We start from the raw sequence: 21,531 nt of genomic DNA, 5'->3' as shown, positions 1-21,531 counted from the left end.
AACTAAATGCAATTTAACTCTATTGATCACAAATTTTACATTTGCACAATGTGCCACTAGTATGATTCATTTTCTTTATGGTACTTTTAAACTTGATTAAAGAATCAGATTTCTCAGTTCTGTTGGGAGATTGTTCCACATATGAGTCACCAGACAGGTAAATGACATGATGTCGAGCCCGTATGTCCTCCTGATGCAGCTGGTTCTTTGTGCTACACTGCAAAAAAATGATATCTTAGCAAGTGAAAATATCTTGAAAATAGTTGAAACGATCTAGCATTATCCTATTAGAAGAATACAAGACACCAATTCTGAGATTATTAATGCTAGTTCTAGATTGCAACCAATTTATTCTAAGACTTCTTATCAAGTAAAAATATCTGTCCATGCAGCAAGATAATTTCACTAGCATTAAGTAATTTACTCCTCAAATTCAGTTTTCAATTTTTTGTAGGGTGGCATGGTGGTGTAGTGGTTAGCACTGTTGCTTCACGGCAAGAAGGTTCTGGGTTCGAGCCCAGCAGCTGATGAGGGCTTTTCTGTGCGGAGTTTGCATGTTCTCCTCATGTCCATGTGGGTTTCCACCAGGTGCTCCGGTTTCCCCCACAGTCCAAAGACATGCAGGTTAGGTTAACTGGTGACTCTAAATTGACCGTAGGTGTGAATGGTTGTTTGTTTCTATGTGTCAGCCCTGTGATGATCTGGCGACTTGTCCAGGGTGTACCCTGCCTTTTGCCCATAGTCAGCTGGGATAGGCTCCAGCTTGCCTGCGACCCTGTACAGGATAAGCGGCTACAGATGATGGATGGAATTTTTTTGCAGTGTATCTGCCTTTCTTGTGTTTGGGCTGATGTTTGGTCTTTCGGGGTGTTTTACATGGAAATTTAGGACCACTTTGCAACTATAGCAGCAGGCAGCGCATGGATTATATCCATCTCTGTAGCAGCTGTACACAACGGAGCTATGTTTTCATTATTCATCCACATCAGAATACATTAGGGAATAAACTAGAGAGAAAGAATATTTGTGTGCAGATGGATTGTAGGTGTGAATATGTATGAATCACTCACATTAATTTAGTCTTAATGTAGTCATGCCTATACTCTGGTTGGCGGCACGGTGGTGTAGTGGTTAGCACTGTCGCCTCACAGCAAGAAGGTTCTGGGTTTGAGCCCAGTGGCTGACAGGGGCCTTTCTGTGTGGAGTTTGTATGTTCTCCCCGTGCCTGCATGGATTTTCTTCGTGGGCTCTGGTTTCCCCCACAGTCCAAAGACATACGGTTAGGTTAACTGGCTACTCTAAATTGTCTGTGAGTGTGTGAATGATTGAGAGGAGAAAACCTTTAGAATAATCCAGTAGAAGGAAACGGGAAACCACTACTGTAATTCTTCCTAGAGACTTTGATGGCTGGGCGGCATGGTGGTGTAGTGGTTAGCGCTGTCACCTCACAGCAAGAAGGTCTGGGTTCGAGCCCCGTGGCCGGCGAGGGCCTTTCTGTATGGAGTTTGCATGTTCTCCCCGTGTCCGCGTGGGTTTCCTCCGGGTGCTCCGGTTTCCCCCACAGTCCAAAGACATGCAGGTTAGGTTAACTGGTGACTCTAAATTGACCGTAGGTGTGAATGGTTGTCTGTGTCTATGTGTCAGCCCTGTGATGACCTGGCGACTTGTCCAGGGTGTACCCCGCCTTTCGCCCGTAGTCAGCTGGTATAGGCTCCAGCTTGCCTGCGACCCTGTAGAACAGGATAAAGCGGCTAGAGATAATGAGATGAGACTTTGATGGCTGAAAGCATCAGAGCGGCCATGTCACGGCAGTGATATGCCAGATGGAGAGATACTCTGGTCTGCTCTCCTGAGCTAAAAATGTTCAAGTTAAGCTTTCTTAGATTAATGTTGTCACTCTGATATGTCCAGAGAAACTGCATGTTTGCATTTCCATCATAACACCTGTGTCTTTTACCACCAGAGGGCAGTTGCTGATTAAAATTCTTTAACCCAATTTTACAGGAATCCCTTATGGTCTTGTAGAGACTGATTAGTAATTCATAAGCGCAAACACCACAAATGTCAAGACATGCTTCAGTACAAACCTTTCATCACATACCATTTTGACAATCTGTGAACTACAGCATGATTTCTGCACTGAGCATCACTTGTAATCTCTTGACATTTGTGCAAGACCTGTTCCTCTGAACAAATGTCTAACTAAGTTCAGTTGATCAAAGTGCAGGAAAGCAAAATTCTATAAATAATAGAGGATTTCTCATATCTTTTTCCCTGCACTCCTCAGTATACTGGATTTTGTGCTTTGTCAGTGTTTTGTGGCTTTGCACAGTAGATTATTTCAATTCAATTTTATTTGTACACTTTTAGCTCCTTGAAACAATATGAGGAATAAAGACTCAAAAGGGAACCCATCCTTGTCTAGGTGGCCCTGGATAGTGGAATTATAAATGATTCATTTGTTTAGAAATGTATTGTAAAATCAGTCAGTATCAAGTGTGTTGAAAGGATGTTCAGTATGATCCTACTGTGAATAAGAGTACTGGGATGAGTACAGGAAGATATTTACAATTGCAGCATCAGTTCGACAGTCAAATCTACACAATCCAGGTGAGATTATCCACTGAAGCAAGGATGATGGCTCATGAAAGGTATTTCCTGTGTTTCTTTGATTCAGTTCCAGTTGGCTCTGTGTTCAGTGCATGTGTTGGCCACAGAGTTGTGGTGATGCTGGGAGGACTGCTGAGCAGTGTGGGCATGGTGGCTGGAGCATACGCTCAATCTGTTCCAGTTTTACATCACTGTGGACTTTCTGACAGGTAAAAGGACTTCCACTGAGAAACATCTCACTATCTGATTTATCTCTCTCTCTTTCTCACCTTAGTCCTGCTATTTACTTTGTGTTATTGAATTCTTTTCACTTTGACATTCAGAGTGCTGGGCTGAAACCACACCTCCTGCAAGCCTTTGTAATGTTTGGTTTTAATTAAATAGTCCGATTGGCTCGCTTCATTCATAACACCACTCACCTAACCAAAAAAAAATGTTGGTTGAAGAAATACTACAATATACAATTATTCTTTCTTGTTGCACATATCAACTCTCCCAATTCAATCATAATGGTACAGTTGACTCCACGATGATAGGGTAGATAGCAACAACAGTGAATCAGCTCATATGATGTGCAGCTAATAATTCAACCAGGGAAGTCACTACTAGTTTCCAAGAGCATGAGCAAAGGATGTAAATAGGAAAGGTGTAGAAACATGAAATTCCTGGGTACCTGCATCACCAATGGGATGAACTGGTGCAATATGGTCTGTTATATACAACAATATAATAATCATAATTTTAAAAAGATGTACAATGACCACACTTCTCTGTCTGATAAATTAAGAATGGGAGCCCAAGGGGTGGCACGGTGGTATAGTGGTTAGCACTGTCGCCTCACAGCAAGAAGGTTCTGGATTCAAGCCCAGCGGCTGGCGGGGGCTTTTCTGTGTGGAGTTTGCATGTTCTCCCCGTGTCTGCGTGGGTTTCCTCCACAATTCAAAAACATGCAGTTAGGCTAACATGGGGTGGCCTTGGGCTGAAGTGCCCTTCAGCAAGGTACCTAACCCCTTACTGCTCCTCAGGTGCTGTAGTATGGCTGCCCACTGCTCTGTGTGCGCACGTGTGTTCACTGCTTCAGATGGGTTAAATGCAGAGGATGAATCTCACTGTGCTTGAGTGTGCATGTGACAAATAAAGGTTTCTTCTTCTTCTAAGACATCAACAGCATCAGGCTTAGCAGCACTTATTTTATCATAAACGGTTTCTGTGTACCTTTATCATGGGTAACATTTATGTACTAGGGGTGTAACATTCTGACAATTTAGATTGATGCATCAATTTTTGCAGTCTGGTATGAATCAATTCAACAGTCATAAATCTATTATAATTGATTATAAATTAGATATTATCAAAATGGGTGATTTGCCCATAACTCTTATGCAGTAGTCCAGTGGCGAACCGTTACTATTAGAGTTGGGACTTCAGCTCAGCCAAAACTTACCCAGACACACCAAAAAAGCAACAGGGCAAAGGATTTTTGCAAGGGGTTAGCGGCAGGGTGCTAGATCACTCTGTTGTGTGTAGTTGTCGATGCTGATTTTAAAAGTAACTAAGTAAATGACATCAGGAAATGAATACTTAAGTCTGAGTGAAAAATACTGTGGCAGGCATGCATGGAAGAAGAGTCTGGAGACAGAAATCTTAGTTTTTCAGTTGTTAGCCTGTGCTACTTGCTCTCGGTGGCACTGGCTTGACCATTTTATTAGCATTCGCTAACACTACTGATGAACGCTACACCGGCTGGAAGGTGACTTCACTGCTAAGCTGACAGTGCTGACTTGCGGTTAAGCTAGTGTTGGCCTTCAAGCAGGCCTAGGGTGATAAATTTTTGGTCCCACTCACTATAAATCAAAATCTGATTGGTTAATTAATCATTCACTTACTCATGGGCGTAGCGGACGCGGGGTACGCGGGGGACATGTCCCCCACACTTCCCGTATTTGTGCCCTCTGTCCCCCGCACTTTTTACAGCCATTACAACCACTCAATTCATTTTTAACATGTGGAAATACGTTTTTCCGAGCCGCCTCTAAACGCATCATGAGCAGGCGGAGCTGAGGCGGCGAACAAACCCCGCTGTCGTGTGTGATATCAGAGATGCTTTAGAAAATATTGTATGAGTATCTTTGGTGTGATTCAGATCTGGGCAGCGCTTCTGTATGTTCAGCAAACCAGCCAAGAGGCTAAAGACTTTAGACAGTTTTTTTTCCCAAACAAACCGTGTAAGTTGAGTAATGCTGTTGAATGTAGATAATGTTTAGCTAAAAGATGACAAATAGATGTCAATTTAGTTAGTTAAGCTACTGTAGCTAGCTAACTTAGAGGCGGTAGTAACTAGTTACGTTTACTCCGTTACTTTTACTTGAGTAACTTGTTGGATAAATTGTACTCTTAAGAGTTGTTTTGTTGCAAAATACGTTTTACTTTTATTTGAGTAATATTATTCTAAAGTAACAATACTCTTACTTGAGTAACGTTACTATTTTGGCTACTCTAAGATTACTTCTGGGTTGAAAATAAGAATATAAATGTATTTATGTTCCTTTGACTGTTATTTTTGTAAAGATTTAATTTATTTTTGTGGTAGTTAAAGTTTAAAGTACATGAATTTGCTGATTATTACTGTATTCCTAATTCTATTTCAAAATGTTGCTTTCCACATATTTTTTAATCTTTATTGCCACAATAGAAAGAGCAGGGTGAGAGAGGAGACAGTGGACCAGAGGCCAACAGGGATGATTATGCAGGGTCACAGGTGAGAAGAGAATATAACTAGCTACGTCACTACTACTATTCTTAATTCTATTTATAAATTTTACTTTATAGATTTAGACTTTAGATTTTGATAGTATATCATTTTAAAGAACTAAAGTCGGTTCCCTGGTGCTGTGCTGTTTGTGGTTATGTGGTTCTTTAGCTGCTAAGGAGAGGTGCAATTGAATGCGAGAGGATGATAAATCACTCAATAGACCTCTGAACAATTTGTCCCCCTCACTTCTAAAATGATGGCTATGCCCCTGCACTTACTACATAAACATACACTACCAGGGCCCAGCAATGAAGTCCTAACCAATGAGTGAGCCAGCTCGAAACTCTTCTCAGCCTAGAGACAACAACAAAAATCTCATTGGATAACTATTTTAATGTTTTCAGGACATTAACCCTTTCATTTCTGAAGCAAATTTAATGGAAAATGAGGCCAAATTAGAAGAGAATAATTATAATGAAATTATGAAAGAATAAAGCAGTTCAATATAACATTTGAAATGCTGATATGTTTGGGCCTTCTCTGAAGGTTTAGAAGGCCCTGACAGTTCCCCTCTGCAGTAGTCCTTCTCGGTGTCATCATCATTTGCAAAATTAACAGTAGGCCTACCCCAGGTTCTGACCAATGTTGGTCACACTGTTGATCAAAGGTGACTCGTTACTCGTTTCCTTATGAACCATAATCATGTCGTTGTTAGGGGTGGTGGAGGTGTGGCGAGATAGGATCCAAAAGCAGAACACAGACAATTATCCAATAAATAAGGTGATTTAATCCAGGGAAAAGGGGCATAGCAAAAAGTAAACAAACAGGACAAAAAAAAAAAAACAAATGGCAAAATAGCCCGGGGAAAAAAAGAGACAAAAACTTGACAAAAGCACGAGACAGGTAAGGGCAAAAATGCTAGTGCAAAAAACCATGAACAAGAATAAACGCTAGTGCAAAAAACCATGAACAAGAATAAACGCTAGTGCAAAAAAACATGAACAAGAATAAACGCTAGTGCAAAAAACCATGAACAAGAATAAACGCTAGTGCAAAAAACCATAACCAGAAAAACAGCTAGAGCAAAAACCATGAGCCGCAAAAGGGCACACAAACAGCTAGAGTAACAAACAAGATGTTCTAGCGAAGTCAGAGTCTGAGAACGGCACATTTATAGGCAGCGGTGAAAACCAGGAAGTGAATACAGGTGAGGTGCAATTCCCGTCCCGGATCCGGATCGGCGCTGGCGTGAGAGATCCGTAATCTCCGGAGTGGATGTCCAGGGCAGAGCATGACAGTCATAATCATGTTGTAAACCTTAACCCTGAGGTTTACACCTCTACTATGAACTTTTGATGTTTAAAAGTATTGGTGTTTGTGCACCTTAGATGTATATGTACAGTGGTGCTTGAAAGTTTGTGAACCCTTTAGAATTTTCTAGATTTCTGCATAAATATGACCTAAACCATCATCAGATTTTCACACAAATCTTAAAAGTAGATAAAGAGAACCCAGTTAAACAAATGAGACAAAAATATTATACTTGGTCATTTATTTACTGAGGAAAATGATCCAATATTACATATCTGTGAGTGGCAAAAGTATGTGAACCTCTAGGATGAGCAGTTAATTTGAAGGTGAAATTAGAGTCAGGTGTTTTCAATCAATGGGATGACAATCAGGTGTGAGTGGGCACCCTGTTTTATTTAAAGAACAGGGATCTATCAAAGTCTGATCTTCACAACACATGTTTGTGGAAGTGTATCATGGCACGAACAAAGGAGATTTCTGAGGACCTCAGAAAAAGCATTGTTGATGCTCATCAGGCTGGAAAAGGTTACAAAACCATCTCTAAAGGGTTTGGACTCCACCAATCCACAGTCAGACAGATTGTGTACAAATGGAGGAAATTCAAGACCATTGTTACCCTCCCCAGGAGTGGTCGACCAACAAAGATCACTCCAAGAGCAAGGCGTGTAATAGTCGGTGAGGTCACAAAGGACCCCAGGGTAACTTCTAAGCAACTGAAGGCCTCTCTCACATTGGCTAATACTAATGTTCATGAGTCCACCATCAGGAGAACACTGAACAACAAGGGTGTGAATGACAGTTGCAAGGAGAAAGCCACTGCTCTCCAAAAAGAACATTGCTGCTTGTCTGCAGTTTGCTAAAGCTCATGTGGACAAGCCAGAAGGCTATTGGAAAAATGTTTTGTGGACAGATGAGACCAAAATAGAACTTTTTGGTTTCAATGAAAAGTGTTATGTTTGAAGAAAGGAAAACACTGCATTCCAGCATAAGAATCTTATCCCATCTGTGAAACATGGTGGTGGTAGTATCATGGTTTGGGCCTGTTTTGCTGCATCTGGGCCAGAATGGCTTGCCATCATTGATGGAACAATGAATTCTGAATTATACCAGCGAATTCTAAAGGAAAATGTCAGGACATCTGTCCATGAACTGAATCTCAAGAGAAGGTGGGTCATGCAGCAAGACAACGACCCTAAGCACACAAGTCGTTCTACCAAAGAATGGTTAAAGAAGAATAAAGTGAATGTTTTGGAATGGCCAAGTCAAAGTCCTGACCTTAATCCAATGGAAATGTTGTGGAAGGACCTGAAGCGAGCAGTTCATGTGAGGAAACCCACCAACATCCCAGAGTTGAAGCTGTTCTGTATGGAGGAACGGGCTAAAATTCCTCCAAGCCGGTGTGCAGGACTGATCAACAGTTACCGCAAACGTTTAGTTGCAGTTATTGCTGCACAAGGGGGTCACACCAGATACTGAAAGCAAAGGTTCACATACTTTTGCCACTCACAGATATGTAATATTGGATCGTTTTCCTCAATAAATAAATGACCAAGTATAATATTTTTGTCTCATTTGTTTAACTGGGTTCTCTTTATCTACTTTTAGGACTTGTGTGAAAATCCGATGATGTTTTAGGTCATATTTATGCAGAAATATATAAAATTCTAAAGGGTTCACAAACTTTCAAGCACCACTGTATCTTTCTATATTTATGTATTGTTTCTATATTATCTCTCTGTAACTGCTGCTTTGAAGCTTCTTCTGCAAAAAAAAAAAGCATTTTGTTAGAGCAATGCATTGTATCTATTGTGTATTTATGACCGCTATGACCCCAAACTGAAACTGTCTCTGTCTTTGATACAGTGCCCTCTTTACTTTGTTCTCTACGGGTTTGAGCTACGCTCTGACCTGGACCCCCATTGTGACCATGCTGGGCTGCTATTTTGAGATGTGTTGGCCTCTTGCCAAAGCTCTTGCCAACCCAGGTGAATGAATCATCACTTTCCTCTTCACGCCTTTCTTCCAGTTCCTGGTCGACAATTATTCCTGGAGGGGTGCCATGCAAGTATTGGGAGCTGTGCAGCTGCACCTGTGTGTAGTGCACTGCTGAGGCCACTCAGTGTCGTCTCTGATGAGCTTTCCACAGATTCAAGCAGACTCAAGCTTCAATCCCTCTCCCAAATGCATCCAGAACCACAGGAGTCTCCTAATCAGAGCCCTGACTCACGAACAAAATCCAGCAGGACACTAGAAGTCCTAAGGAGCAAGACTCTGCATTACATGGACTACTCATTAATTATTAACCCTCGCTTCAAAGCTTACTGAATATTTGCTTTGTTTGCAGTGCTTGTTTTCTTTGCTCTTGCTCTCTTTCTGGTGCTATACATCTGTAGCCAAGGCATAGAGGACTACAAGGTGGCTGCTCTTATGTCCATCTCAACCTGATTGGTGGGGTTTTGTTTGGGTCGGTGGCCAATATGAGGCTGGTGGAAATCATTCATCAGATGACAGTGAGTGTGATTCTTCTGGACATCTATTCTGCTGGCCCATCCATTGGCCATCACATTTACCCAACTGGCATTGTTCAGTTCTGTGTATGTCCTGGTGTTTGAAGCCACGATGGCTGTTCACATCACTGTGCTGGCGGGTGGTGGGGTTGAGCAGACTGGGCAGTGCACTTGGTTTCTTCATGCTAATCTGCAGCATTAGAAGACTCCTGGGGCCACCAATGACAGGTGAAGTTCTCTGTTAGAGATGGATGTACAATTGAGGTTTAAAATAAAAAATAACCCAGTGTTATGTTATAATATTTGTGTCAGCTATGGAAATTGACAAACAAAATCCCTTTCATATGTTTGGGCATTTCTCTAATTGCACATTATTTAAAGAAAAGAATCATTTATTCATTGATCTTCACTAAGTGCTTTTTGTTGGTAAGGGTTGCAGTGGCTCTGGAATTCTGTCCTAGGAACAATAGGAATGGGACTGGAATACATCAGGGATGGGGTTATTTTAAAAATACTGTTTTCATATTCATTAGAGAAATTGAAATAAAGAAACTGAAACAAACAAGACAGGCAATTTAAATGGTGATTTTTCTAGACATACTGAGGTAAAGTTTGGTGTTCCACAAGGTTCTGTCTTGGGTCCACTGCTTTAGTCTTTATATATGTTACCTCTGGGTGACATTATTCATAAGCATGGTATTAGTTTCCACTGTTATGCTGATGACACACAGTTGTAAGTTTCTGCAAAACCAGATGAGAGACACCAGTGTAATAGAATTGAGGAATGTGTAAAGGACATTAGACACTGAATGCTTATTAACTTCCTTCTATTTAACTCTGACAAGACTGAAGTACTTGTACTAGGACCACATGCAGCTAGAAGTAAGTTTTCTGATTACACAATAACTCTGGATGGCCTTTCTGTTTCTTCACGTGCAGCAGTAAAAGACCTCGGGTGATTATTGACCCAGTTTTTCATTCAAAACTCACATTGATAACATTACCTGGATAGCTTTCTTTCATCTCAGAAATATTGCTAAGATAAGAAATTTAATGTCACTACATGACACAGAAAAACTAGTTCATGCTTTCGTTACCTCCAGGTTGGACTATTGTAATGCCTTACTGTCTGGATGTTCCAATAAGTGCATAAACGAGTTCCAGTTAGTTCAAAATGCAGCAGAAAGAGTTCTTACTAGAACTAGAAAGTATGACCACATCACCCCGTCTTATCCACACTGCACTGGCTCCCAGTCAAATTTTGTATTGATTATAAAATACTACTATTGACCTTTAAAGCACTGAATGGTCTTGCACCACAGTACCTGAGTGAACTTCTGGTCCTTTATGACCCGCCACGCCTACTTAGATCAAAAGTTGCAGGCTATCTGCTGGTACCTTGTATAGTGAAGGCTACATCAGGGGGCAGAGCCTTTTCTTACAAAGCTCCACAGTTATGGAACAGCCTTCCAAGTAATGTTCGGAAATCAGACACAGTCTCAGCATTTAAGTCTAGGCTGAAAACATATCTGTTTAGTTAAGCCTTTTGTTAATAGTGTTTATGAGGTAAAGGAGTAGATCTGGGGGGTCCTCAGACATAGAGTGTTTTGGTAAACTGGGATGTATGGATGCTGTCAGTCCCCCACTCGCTTGCTCACTTGAGTTTCTTGACGGTGTAGTGGCTGCTGCTTTATGTCCCGGGGCTCCCTAATGCCTGTGTTACCTTCTGGCTCTCCACTTTTAGTTATGCTGTCATAGTTAGTTTTGCCGGAGTCGCTGCTTGTACTCAGTGCAATATGTATACTGTTCCCACTTATTCAGGTGACATTGGGTAATACTTAACAACCTGTGTTTTCTGCCCCCCATCCCTCTGAGTTACATGTCAATCCTGAGCTTGAGATGCTGACCTCTTCTGCTCCTCAGACCTGCCTGATCCATCCTGATGCCCTATGTCCGGTTGGAATCTCATCACATTGCTCCTGTGGAGGACGGCCCCATATGGACAGTTGAAAGTCACACTTGGGAGACGCTCTGGACACTTACAGTAATGCTGAGGACTACAGCTGACTTGCTAACTTTAAGACTGCAGTTGTCATGAACAGTTTTGCACTCAAGTTTCCATTAATGAAGAGTTATAACATCAGTGAAACTAACCATGTTAAAACTGTTAATATTATAGTCATGTTGTCTGTTGTTGCCCAAATGAGGATGGGTTCCCTTTTGAGTCTGGTTCCTCTTGAGGTTTCTTCCTCATGTTGTCAGAGGGAGTTTTTCCTTGCCACCGTCGCCACAGGCTTGCTCATTGGGTATAGATTAGGGATAAATTAGCTCGTGTTTAAAGTCATTAAAATTCTGTAAAGCTGCTTTGCAACAATGTTTATTGTTAAAAGCGCTATAAAAATAAACTTGACTTGACAGGCAACCTGCCCAGGGTGTACCACGCCTCTTGCCCAAAGTTACCAGGGATTGGCTCCAGCTTCCCGGCAACCCTGACGGATAAGCGGTATAGATAATGCATGGATGGCAATAAACACATAAAATTTCATGTTATAAAAGTTAAACCAGTGAGAGAACTTAACCTGTAGACTATAGTTCAATTTCTTGTGTGCTTTAATTGAAATGTTTATTTCATATCTTGCATTAGTGTTTTTGTAGAAAAGAACGCTTTAAATTTCCAAACTTATTAGTAATAAGCCACTTTTGAGATAGATAGATAGATAGATAGATAGATAGATAGATAGATAGATAGATAGATAGATAGATAGATGGATGGATGGATGGATGGATGGATGGATGTGGCTGTCTGGGACCTAGCAAGTGCTTAAGAGCACTGTTAGTTCTTTGGACCAACAGTGTACCTGACCAATTTTAAATGCTGGCCACAGCCAATATTAATTTCTCTTCCTTTTTTACTGTTTACTGGTCTTTAGAACATTTTTTAAAATAAAGTTTTGTTTTTGTTTTTTGGGGTGTTTTTTTAGGGAAGCCCAGTGGTGACACCAATAGCATTGCTGTCTTCCAGTTCCAGGGTCCCTAGTTTGATCCTGAGCTCAGGTTACTTTCTGTGAAGAGTTTCACATGTTCTCCCTGAGTCCACTTGGGTTTCTTCCTACTGCTTAAAAACATGGCAGTAGATGGACTGACTACAAGAAACTGCCCCTAGGCATAGTATATCGCCAAAGGTTTGTGAACACCTTCCCTAACACTATGTGCTTTTTGAATATCTCATCCCAGATCTGTGCAGGCCAGTCAATTTCATCCATTCCATCCTTGGCAAACCATGTCTTCATGGGCCTTGCTTTATGCACGTGGGCACTGTCATGCTGGAACATGTTTGGGCCCAAAACCTTATTTCCAATGAACAGAAATTGTAATCTATTGCCTCTTTTTACACTCAATCTATTTATTTATACACACAATCTATTTAAGGTCTTACTCCTTAATTCTGCCCTTTGTTTACATTCTCTGAATGCAGACCAGCGGGGTCTGTGCTGTTCCACCTCTGAGCCAGAACGATTGGTAGGAACAGAGCCGGAATCAAAGTCTGTGTAAAAGGGACAGCTGGAACGGTGGAACAGGGGTGTGATGTTTTTGACATTGAAATTTGTTTTTGACTTTCTTCTTTCCAAAGACCAATGCAAATTCAAATGTCTCCATCTGTAGTGTCTAAGATCCGCGCCTTTCTGCCTCAAATCACTTCCTACTTCTCTTCACTTTTTCCTCCAAGGTAATTCTGATCACACAAACATGTTGCTTGCACAAGACTCTCCACTCCTCGTGTCCTCATTACCTTTCACTCTGATTCTCTATTAACATCCTATACAGTTGTGTGTTTCCAAATTTGTGACAACAGTTTGGGGAAGAACCACATATGGGTGTGATGGTCAGGTGTCCACAAATGGTTCCATGCAATCAACTGGCATCCTATCCAAGATGTATTCCTGGAACAGGCTCTGAATCCACCATAACACTGACCTTGTCCACTACAGTGTGTAATGACAAATAATAAGCTGAATGTGTTTGAATGACCACACTACATTACACTAGCACTTCTCATCTCATCTCATCATCTCTAGCCGCTTTATCCTGTTCTACAGGGTCGCAGGCAAGCTGGAGCCTATCCCAGCTGACTACGGGCGAAAGGCGGGGTACACCCTGGACAAGTCGCCAGGTCATCACAGGGCCGACACATAGACACAGACAACCATTCACACTCACGTTCACACCTACGGTCAATTTAGAGTCACCAGTTAACCTAACCTGCATGTCTTTGGACTGTGGGGGAAACCGGAGCACCCGGAGGAAACCCACGCGGACACGGGGAGAACATGCAAACTCCGCACAGAAAGGCCCTCGTCGGCCTTTCTGTGCTCGAACCCGGACCTTCTTACTGTGAGGCGACAGCACTAACCACTACACCACTGTGCTGCCACACTCGCACTTAAAAAAAAAATAAAGTTCCTAAACAAGGGCAATCTATTGAAGCACAGTCATGACTGTAATAGCAGTAGTATTGCCTTCAAAGCTTCTCACTGAATAAAAATGCTGCTCAGCTTATCAGAGTTTAAAAGATGCTCAGTATGACTTAGAATACAGAAAGAAAAGTGCCTTAAACAAAGTCAGTCAAATAGCATTTCTCTCTCCCTCTCTGACGTGGCTGTGTTAATTTCATGCATTATTTGTTACCGGATAAATGGTCTTTCTCATCCTTTGTCATAGCTGTTCCTAATACAAATTTATGGCATGTTTGATAGAGTGTAAGGCTCACCAAGTCCTCTACATGCAATAAGTAGCCTCGCTCACAAACAATGTTCTGACAATATATCACAAGAGCATGGCAATGGCACCAAATCAATCAAAGTGGCCATGAGAAATAGCACTGCATGCTGTGGCAGCAGTCATTTGTGATAACGCTTTATGCCTGCTAAACAGTGCTAAACTTGTGTAATTTAAAAAGAATAAAAAATCCATGCTAAAAGCATTTGCACTCTTCTGAAATGATCTGTGCAGTTATGCAGTAAATTAGTTTATCTAACACTTTAATGCTCGCACATTAAACTCTTTGACTCTCAGGCTGTCATTTGGAATACAGAAATTTTGTCAATATATTGTGAAATATACACATTCAATTAAACGTTTGCTTTCTATGATTAGGCAAGAATCAATAAGCCAGTGACTTAATACGAGCTGTGCTGCACTAGTGCTCTCAAATTAGCATTCAGCATGAAGCTGCACATCCCATGCAGTGAGGGAAAGTGTGCTAAAATAGGATCTAGCGTTCAAGTTAATCTCTGTGATTTTACTCTGTAGCTGGTTTAAAACACCATGAATTCTGAACAATGCTTGAATGAGATATTAAAATATGTCACCTCTAGGCATCTTCACAGACAAAATCAACAGCTATAGTGCACGTTTTCTGATGGCAGGCACTGCTCCTATAATCTCTGCACACTTCCTGCTCTTGCTGCATCATATCACCAGGAAGCCACATTGGCACACAAAACTAAGAGCAGAGGTGGACAAAGTACCCAACATCAGTACTTAAGTCAAAGTACAGATACTGCTAGTCAAATGTTGCTCCAATACAAGTGAAGGTTCTAGAGTCAAATTTTTACTTAAGTTAAAGTACTGAAGTACTTGCTTTTAAATATACTCAAGTATTAAAAGTACATGGGTGGCACGGTGGTGTAGTGGTTGGCGCAGTCGCCTCACAGCAAGAAGGTCCGGGTTCGAGCCCTGTGGCCGGCGAGGGCCTTTCTGTGCAAAGTTTGCATGTTCTGTCCATGTGGGTTTCCTCCGGGTGCTCCGGTTTCCTCCACAGTCCAAAGACATGCAGGTTAGGTTAACTGGTAACTCTAAATTGACTGTAGGTGTGAATGTGAGTGTGAATGGTTGTCTGTGTCTATGTGTCAGCCCTGTGATGACCTGGCGACTTGTCCAGGGTGTACCCCGCCTTTCGCCCGTAGTCAGCTGGGATAGGCTCCAGCTTGCCTGCGACCCTGTAGAAGGATAAAACGGCTAGAGATAATGAGATGAGATTAAAAGTACATTTTCTGTCAATGCACTGTTGTATTATTGCCACAACGCTTACAAAACCTAATGCCTCTGAAGCAACTGACTGGATTTACTCATCTCATTATCTCTAGCCGCTTTATCCTGTTCTACAGGGTCGCAGGCAAGCTGGAGCCTATCCCAGCTGACTACAGGCGAAAGGCGGGGTACACCCTGGACAAGTCACCAGGTCATCACAGGGCTGACACATAGACACAGACAACCATTCACACTCACGGTCAATTTAGAGTCACCAATTAGCCTAACCTGCATGTCTTTGGACTGTGGGGGAAACCGGAGCACCCGGAGGAAACCCACGCGGACACAGGGAGAACATGCAAACTCCGCACAGAAAGGCCCTCACCGGCCACGGGGCTTGAACCCGGACCTTCTTGCTGTGAGGTGACAGCGCTAACCACTACACCACCGTGCCGCCCCTGGATTTACTCGATTTACAAACTGAAAGCATGCTGTGCCATCACGGTGGTTTAACGTTAAGCTACCTAGTCAGTGAAGCTCCACCTGACATGCTAGCAAACACTTTTCAAACTCAAAATCATATTGGGTAGCTAACGTTACTAGAAAAGAAAGATTTCTACATTCTGTTTATTTGGCAAGATTATGCTGAAACATTTCTGAAAGGACTTCAGATAAGTTAACGTTATTCATGTTAGCATGTTTTACATGCTAACTAACAGTATCCAAGTTAACTAGCTATGTGTTAATGTTAGCCGTGAACAAGGCGATGGCAACTTGAGACTTATTATCTCATGATAATAAATGATAATTGCTACATACTATAATTACTAACACTAGTTAAATATACAGATCAAATAATGCACTAATCAGTGTAGAAACTAGATCATTAATCTTTTTTTTCATGATTTACATGTTATGTGGGGTGGCACAGTGGTGTAGTGGTTAGAAGAAAAAGAAGAAGAAGAAGAGTCGAGCCAAGAAGCCTTTATTTATCACACGTACACTCAAGCACAGACTTAAGCACACAGTGAAATTTAACCGCTGCATTTAACCCATCTGAAGCAGTGAACACACACGTACCCAGAGCAGTGGGCAGCTATACTACAGCATCCAGGGAGCAGTTAGGGGTTAGGTGCCTTACTCAAGGGCACGTCAGCCCAACCTCAGGCCAGTGCTAACCACTACACCACTGTGCTGCCAGCACTGTGCCGTTAGCACTGTCACCTCACAGTAAGAAAGTTCTGGGTTCGAGCCCAGTGGCTGACAAAGGCCTTTCTGTGTGGAGTTTGCACGTTCTCCCTGTATCTGCTTGGGTTTCCTCTGGGTGCTCCAAAGACATGTACTCGTAGTTAGGTTAACTGGCTACATTAAATTGCCCTTGTTTGTGAATGGTTGTTTCCCAAGCCCGGAAATGGGAGGGTTGCAGCAAGAAGGGCATCCGGCATAAAAGTATGTTCCAATTAATATGACATGTGGATCAATAGGGTCCACATGGCAGCGACCCCACATACATAAGTGGGACAAGCTGGAAGAAGTGAGTGATTATTTACATGTTATGTGCGAAGTTTCATACTAGCTTCAATGACATTAGCAAAGCGAGCTAACTGTACTGGCTATTTCCAATCACTAGAAGTAGCAGCCATATTTCCAAACTTTATTTTAATTTTTATTGTCTCTATGCACATTTAATGAGATGTTGTATATAAAAGGATAAGATGAAAATTACACAGTTATTAGGTTTTCTTCCATTTTTTGTGCATCAAACAGTAAATGTGAAATATTCCCAGTTGTCTGAGGAATCCATCCATCCATTATCTGTAGCCACTTATCCTATTCTACAGGGTCGCAGGTAAGCTGGAGCCTATCCCAGCTGACTACGGGCGAAAGGCGGGGTACAACCTGGATAAGTCGCCAGGTCATCGCAGGGCTGACACATAGACACAGACAACCATTCACACTCACGGTCAATTTAGAGCCACCAATTAGCCTAACCTGCATGTCTTTGGACTGTGGGGGAAACCGGAGCACCTGGAGGAAACCCATGCAGAGAGCATGCAAACTCCACACAGAAAGACCCTCGCCGGCCACTGGGCTCGAACCTGGACCTTCTTGCTGTGAGGCGACAGTGCTAACCACTACACCACTGTGCCACCCCCGTCTGAGAAATCATTCAAGCCAATTGATGGGATTTGTTGGTTTACTGCTTCATACCTAATTTGCATAGAATTAAGAAAATGTTGCTTATTGCTGTTGCTTTGTTACTGGAATTATAGCTCCATGTCAAAAACTTACATAGAAAATTAATGGTCACCTGACTCTGTCTCTTCTTAGTGTGGATGTGGGGTCATGCTGCTGCCTCTTGTCAACAGACACTGAGGTTTCAGTCGAAGAATTGCAATATAAAATTGTATAATCAACTGGTACAATGATACACAGTATAAGATAAGATGAACTTGTGTCTGTAGATTTCTGAAGAACAGCATGTGTCCACACGCTGCAAAATGCCCACTGGTCAATTAACACGTATGGTGTTTATACAAATGAACACAAAACTGAGGTGTTAATTAAACACAGTAAGAATCAGTGGAGGAAGTGATTATTCAGCACTCAGGAATGTGGTATTAGAAACGGTGTTCTACCATTGTACACTATTAGAAAGAAAATTACTAAAGGTGTGTTTGGATAGTTAAGTTCTTAGCCTCCTACATTTACTTTAGTATTTAAAGCACATTAAACACTTTTGGTCAGCACATATCATCTAGTATAGGGTCTATACATACTATCAAGCTAAATTACTGTTAGAGAGGTGTTAGTACATCAATAAAACACACGCCATTTTCACAATGTTCATTTAAGTGAGAAAGAGGTCCCAGTTGAAACTTGCTGTAACAGAATAAAGAAACTTTCTGTTGGAAAAATTTCACTTGTCTATTTTAGGGAATCCTTAAAGGTACTATGTTGAACCCTTTTGTATTCTGCTGTACAGTATAACATGCTAGAAACCAATGGCGAACTGTTACTATTAGAGTTGGGACTTCAGCTCAGCCAAAACTTACCCAGACACACCAAAAAAGCAACAGGGCAAAGGATTTTGCAAGCAATTAGCAGCAGGGTGCTAGATCGCTCTGTTGTGTGTAGTTGTCGATGTTGATTTAAAAAGTAACTAAGTAAATTACACAGGGAAATCAATACTTAAATCTACGTGGAAAATACTGGGGCGAGCGTGCGTGGAAGAAGAGTCTGGAGACAGAAATATTAGTTTCTCCATCGTTAGCCCATGCTACTTGCTCTCGATAGCACTGGCTTGACCATTTTATTATCATTCACTAACACTACTGATGAACACTACACCAGTTGGAAGGTGACTTCACTGCTGCACTGACAGTGCCGACTCACAGTTAAGCTCACGTTGGCCTTCAGGAAGGCCGAGGGTGATAAATTTTTGGTCCCTCCCACTATAAATCAAAATCTGATTAGTTAATTCATCTGTCACTTCCTACATAAACATACACTGCCATGGCCTTCTGTTCCGGCAATGAAGTCCTAACCACTGAGTGAGCCAGCTCGAAACTCTTCTCAGCCTAGAGACAACAAACAAAAAAATCTCACTGGATAACTCGATTTTAATGTTTTCAGGACAGTAACCCTTTCATTTCTGAAGCAAATTTGATAGAAAATGAGGCCGAATTAGAAGAGAATAATTATAATGACATTATGAAAGAATTAAAGCAGTTAAAGAATTAAATAAATTTAATACAACATTTGAAATGCTGATATGTTTGGACCTTCTTTGAAGGCTAAGAAGGCCCTGACGGTTCCCCTCTGATTTATACATATAATGCTTTATGAACACAGGATATTTTTTTAATTGAAAGGACACCATTTGCAGTATTTGCAGTCATGCATAAGAATCTGCATAAGAATTTAAATTTGTTTGTTTTAAAACTATGCCTCGAATGTCTTACTGTGTGCAAACAGGATTTATTTGATTTCACGAGAATCTGGTGTTTGGAATGGTATTTTTGGTGCATTCTTATATTCAGCCCACATTCATTAGAAAATCTTGGCCTTTCTCTCTAAATGTCTTTGGCTTTGAAAACATGTGTGATCAAGAACCCTTTTAACTGATTAAAACCATTGACCTTTAAAGAACCCCTCAGGGGGCCAAACTGAAGAGTCCTTTAGTTTTTTTTTTCAGGGTGTCCAAAATGCAACCTCAATTGTTCCTGAGTGAGTTTTGACTCATTTGCAGTAAGGATTGCAGCAGATCGAGTTTTAGGCACGGCTCTTCTTTTGAAGGAGGAACACTTTCTCATCGCCCTCTAGTGCTGATCAGAGGTACGCACTCAGAGTAGCTTTCTGTACTGCAAATTAAACTCATCTCATTCATTATCTCTAGCCGCTTTATCCTGTCCTACAGGGTCGCAGGCAAGCTGGAGCCTATCCCAGCTGACTACGGGCGAAAGGCGGGGTACACCCTGGACAAGTCACCAGGTCATCACAGGGCTGACACATAGACACAGACAACCATTCACACCTACAGGCAATTTAGAGTCACCAGTTAACCTAACCTGCATGTCTTTGGACTGTGGGGGAAACCGGAGCACCCGGAGGAAACCCACGCGGACACGGGGAGAACATGCAAACTCCGCACGGAAAGGCCCTCGCCGGCCACGGGGCTCGATCCCGGACCTTCTTGCTGTGAGGCAACAGTGCTAACCACTACACCACCGTGCCACCGCAAATCAAACTGTTTCCTTTAACTACTATATATCTAAACTGTGCTGCTTATAGTGATAATGGAGTAATCATTTATAACAATTTTCCTAAATCCATAAAGATCAGTGACTTCAATCATCAAATTATATACAACGTTGTTTCAAAGCCCTGACTCTAATGCACTCTATAATAAGTGCTATCTCTCAGACACATAAACCACACATGTTTTTTGTTTATTCTGTGTTATGAAAGAGGATGCAGCCTGCCAGAGCAGAGTCAATTGTACAGTATTTCAAAGCATACTTTTGAGGCTAAATCTACAAGAGGATATCTTTTCCCAACATCTGATGTTTTTGATGTTTTTTTTTTTGTAGTCTTTACAGATAAGTGACTTCAAAACCGGAAAATATCAGAAGGTTTATGATAGAAATCTTAGTTTTGGACTAGCATAAATAAGTTCAGCTTCATCACCTCTATAAATCTGGGAAAATAAACGAGGCACTGAGGCTTGGCAGTAGTAAACAGATTTACAAACAAAAGGCCTGACGTCTCCAAACACATTTTCCAGCGTTTTCTCTCTCTCTCTCTCTCTCTCTCTCTCTCAGACACACATGCATATGCACACGTGATAGAGTAAAAACACTGATCCAGTCTTTTTTATATTACATTGGGTTTTTGGAGCCAGCGAACACTTTAACTGTAAAATACATTTCACAGATTTGTTCGATGAACATATTCAAGATATTTCTAAATATATATTAGAAACATTGTTGAAATTATATTCTGTCTATGATCATACAGTACCTGTACGTAACATTCTGACTAATTATCAGAGGCTGACAGCTTTTCGTTTCCTGACCTTTCCACCAATAGAATGCATTATTTTCAGTTCCAAGCTGAAATTATTTGTGGGCTGCTTTTTTGAGTTACTGATGTTTGGATTGAATCCAGTCAAATTCAAGTGACTAGTCAAAAAGTCTAATAACAATGCAATAATAAATATAATAACTTTGGTAACAATGGATTGTGATTTATTGTAGCAAAATTTAAAAAAAAATCATGGACCCTCTGGCGGGCAGCATGGTGGTGTAGTGGTTAGCACTGTCGCCTCACAGCAAGAAGGTTCTGGGTTCGAGCCCAGCGGCCGATGAGGGCCTTTCTGTGCGGAGTTTGCATGTTCTCCCCGTGTCTGCGTGGGTTTCCTCCGGGTGCTCCGGTTTCCCCCCACAGTCCAAAGACATGCAGGTTAGGTTAACTGGTGACTCTAAATTGACCGTAGGTGTGAATGTGAGTGTGAATGGTTGTCTGTGTCTATGTGTCAGCTCTGCAATGACCTGGTGACTTGTCCAGGGTGTACCCCACCTCTCGCCCATAGTCAGCTGGGATAGGCTCCAGCTTGCCTGTGACTCTGGAGAACAGGATAAGCGGCTACAGATAATGGATGAATGGACCCTCTGGCTACACAGGAAATTTGGCTGAGTAAAATTTACTCAAATTGAAGAAAATCTTACTCTCCGCCAGATAACATTTGGTCCCTTTCTAAAAAGAGTAAAAGTTACTCTTTTGATAGAGGTGTTTTTCCAGAGTCACTTCTCTCCAATT

At 41.6% G+C, this 21,531-nt stretch overlaps 1 protein-coding gene across 1 annotated transcript; it reads left to right on the top strand.

Annotated features, from left to right (window-relative positions):
- Positions 1 to 826: 826 nt before the first annotated feature.
- si:dkey-246g23.4 (uncharacterized protein LOC559426 homolog) lies at positions 827 to 17,586 on the top strand (the record flags this gene model as incomplete). Its single annotated transcript, XM_060924350.1, is given in 12 exon segments — positions 827 to 857; positions 860 to 962; positions 2,679 to 2,777; positions 2,779 to 2,819; positions 4,424 to 4,430; positions 8,570 to 8,769; positions 8,772 to 9,110; positions 9,113 to 9,207; positions 9,209 to 9,318; positions 9,320 to 9,408; positions 14,556 to 14,704; positions 17,542 to 17,586. Coding segments are annotated over 12 exon segments (1,308 nt in total), but the record flags the coding sequence as incomplete, so codon positions are not given.
- Between the last annotated feature and the right edge of the window lie 3,945 nt (positions 17,587 to 21,531).

The sequence above is a fragment of the Neoarius graeffei genome, chromosome 6 (genome assembly GCF_027579695.1).
Source record: "Neoarius graeffei isolate fNeoGra1 chromosome 6, fNeoGra1.pri, whole genome shotgun sequence".
Lineage (NCBI taxonomy): Eukaryota > Metazoa > Chordata > Actinopteri > Siluriformes > Ariidae > Neoarius > Neoarius graeffei.
This window is presented reverse-complemented; position numbering and strand designations above follow the sequence as displayed.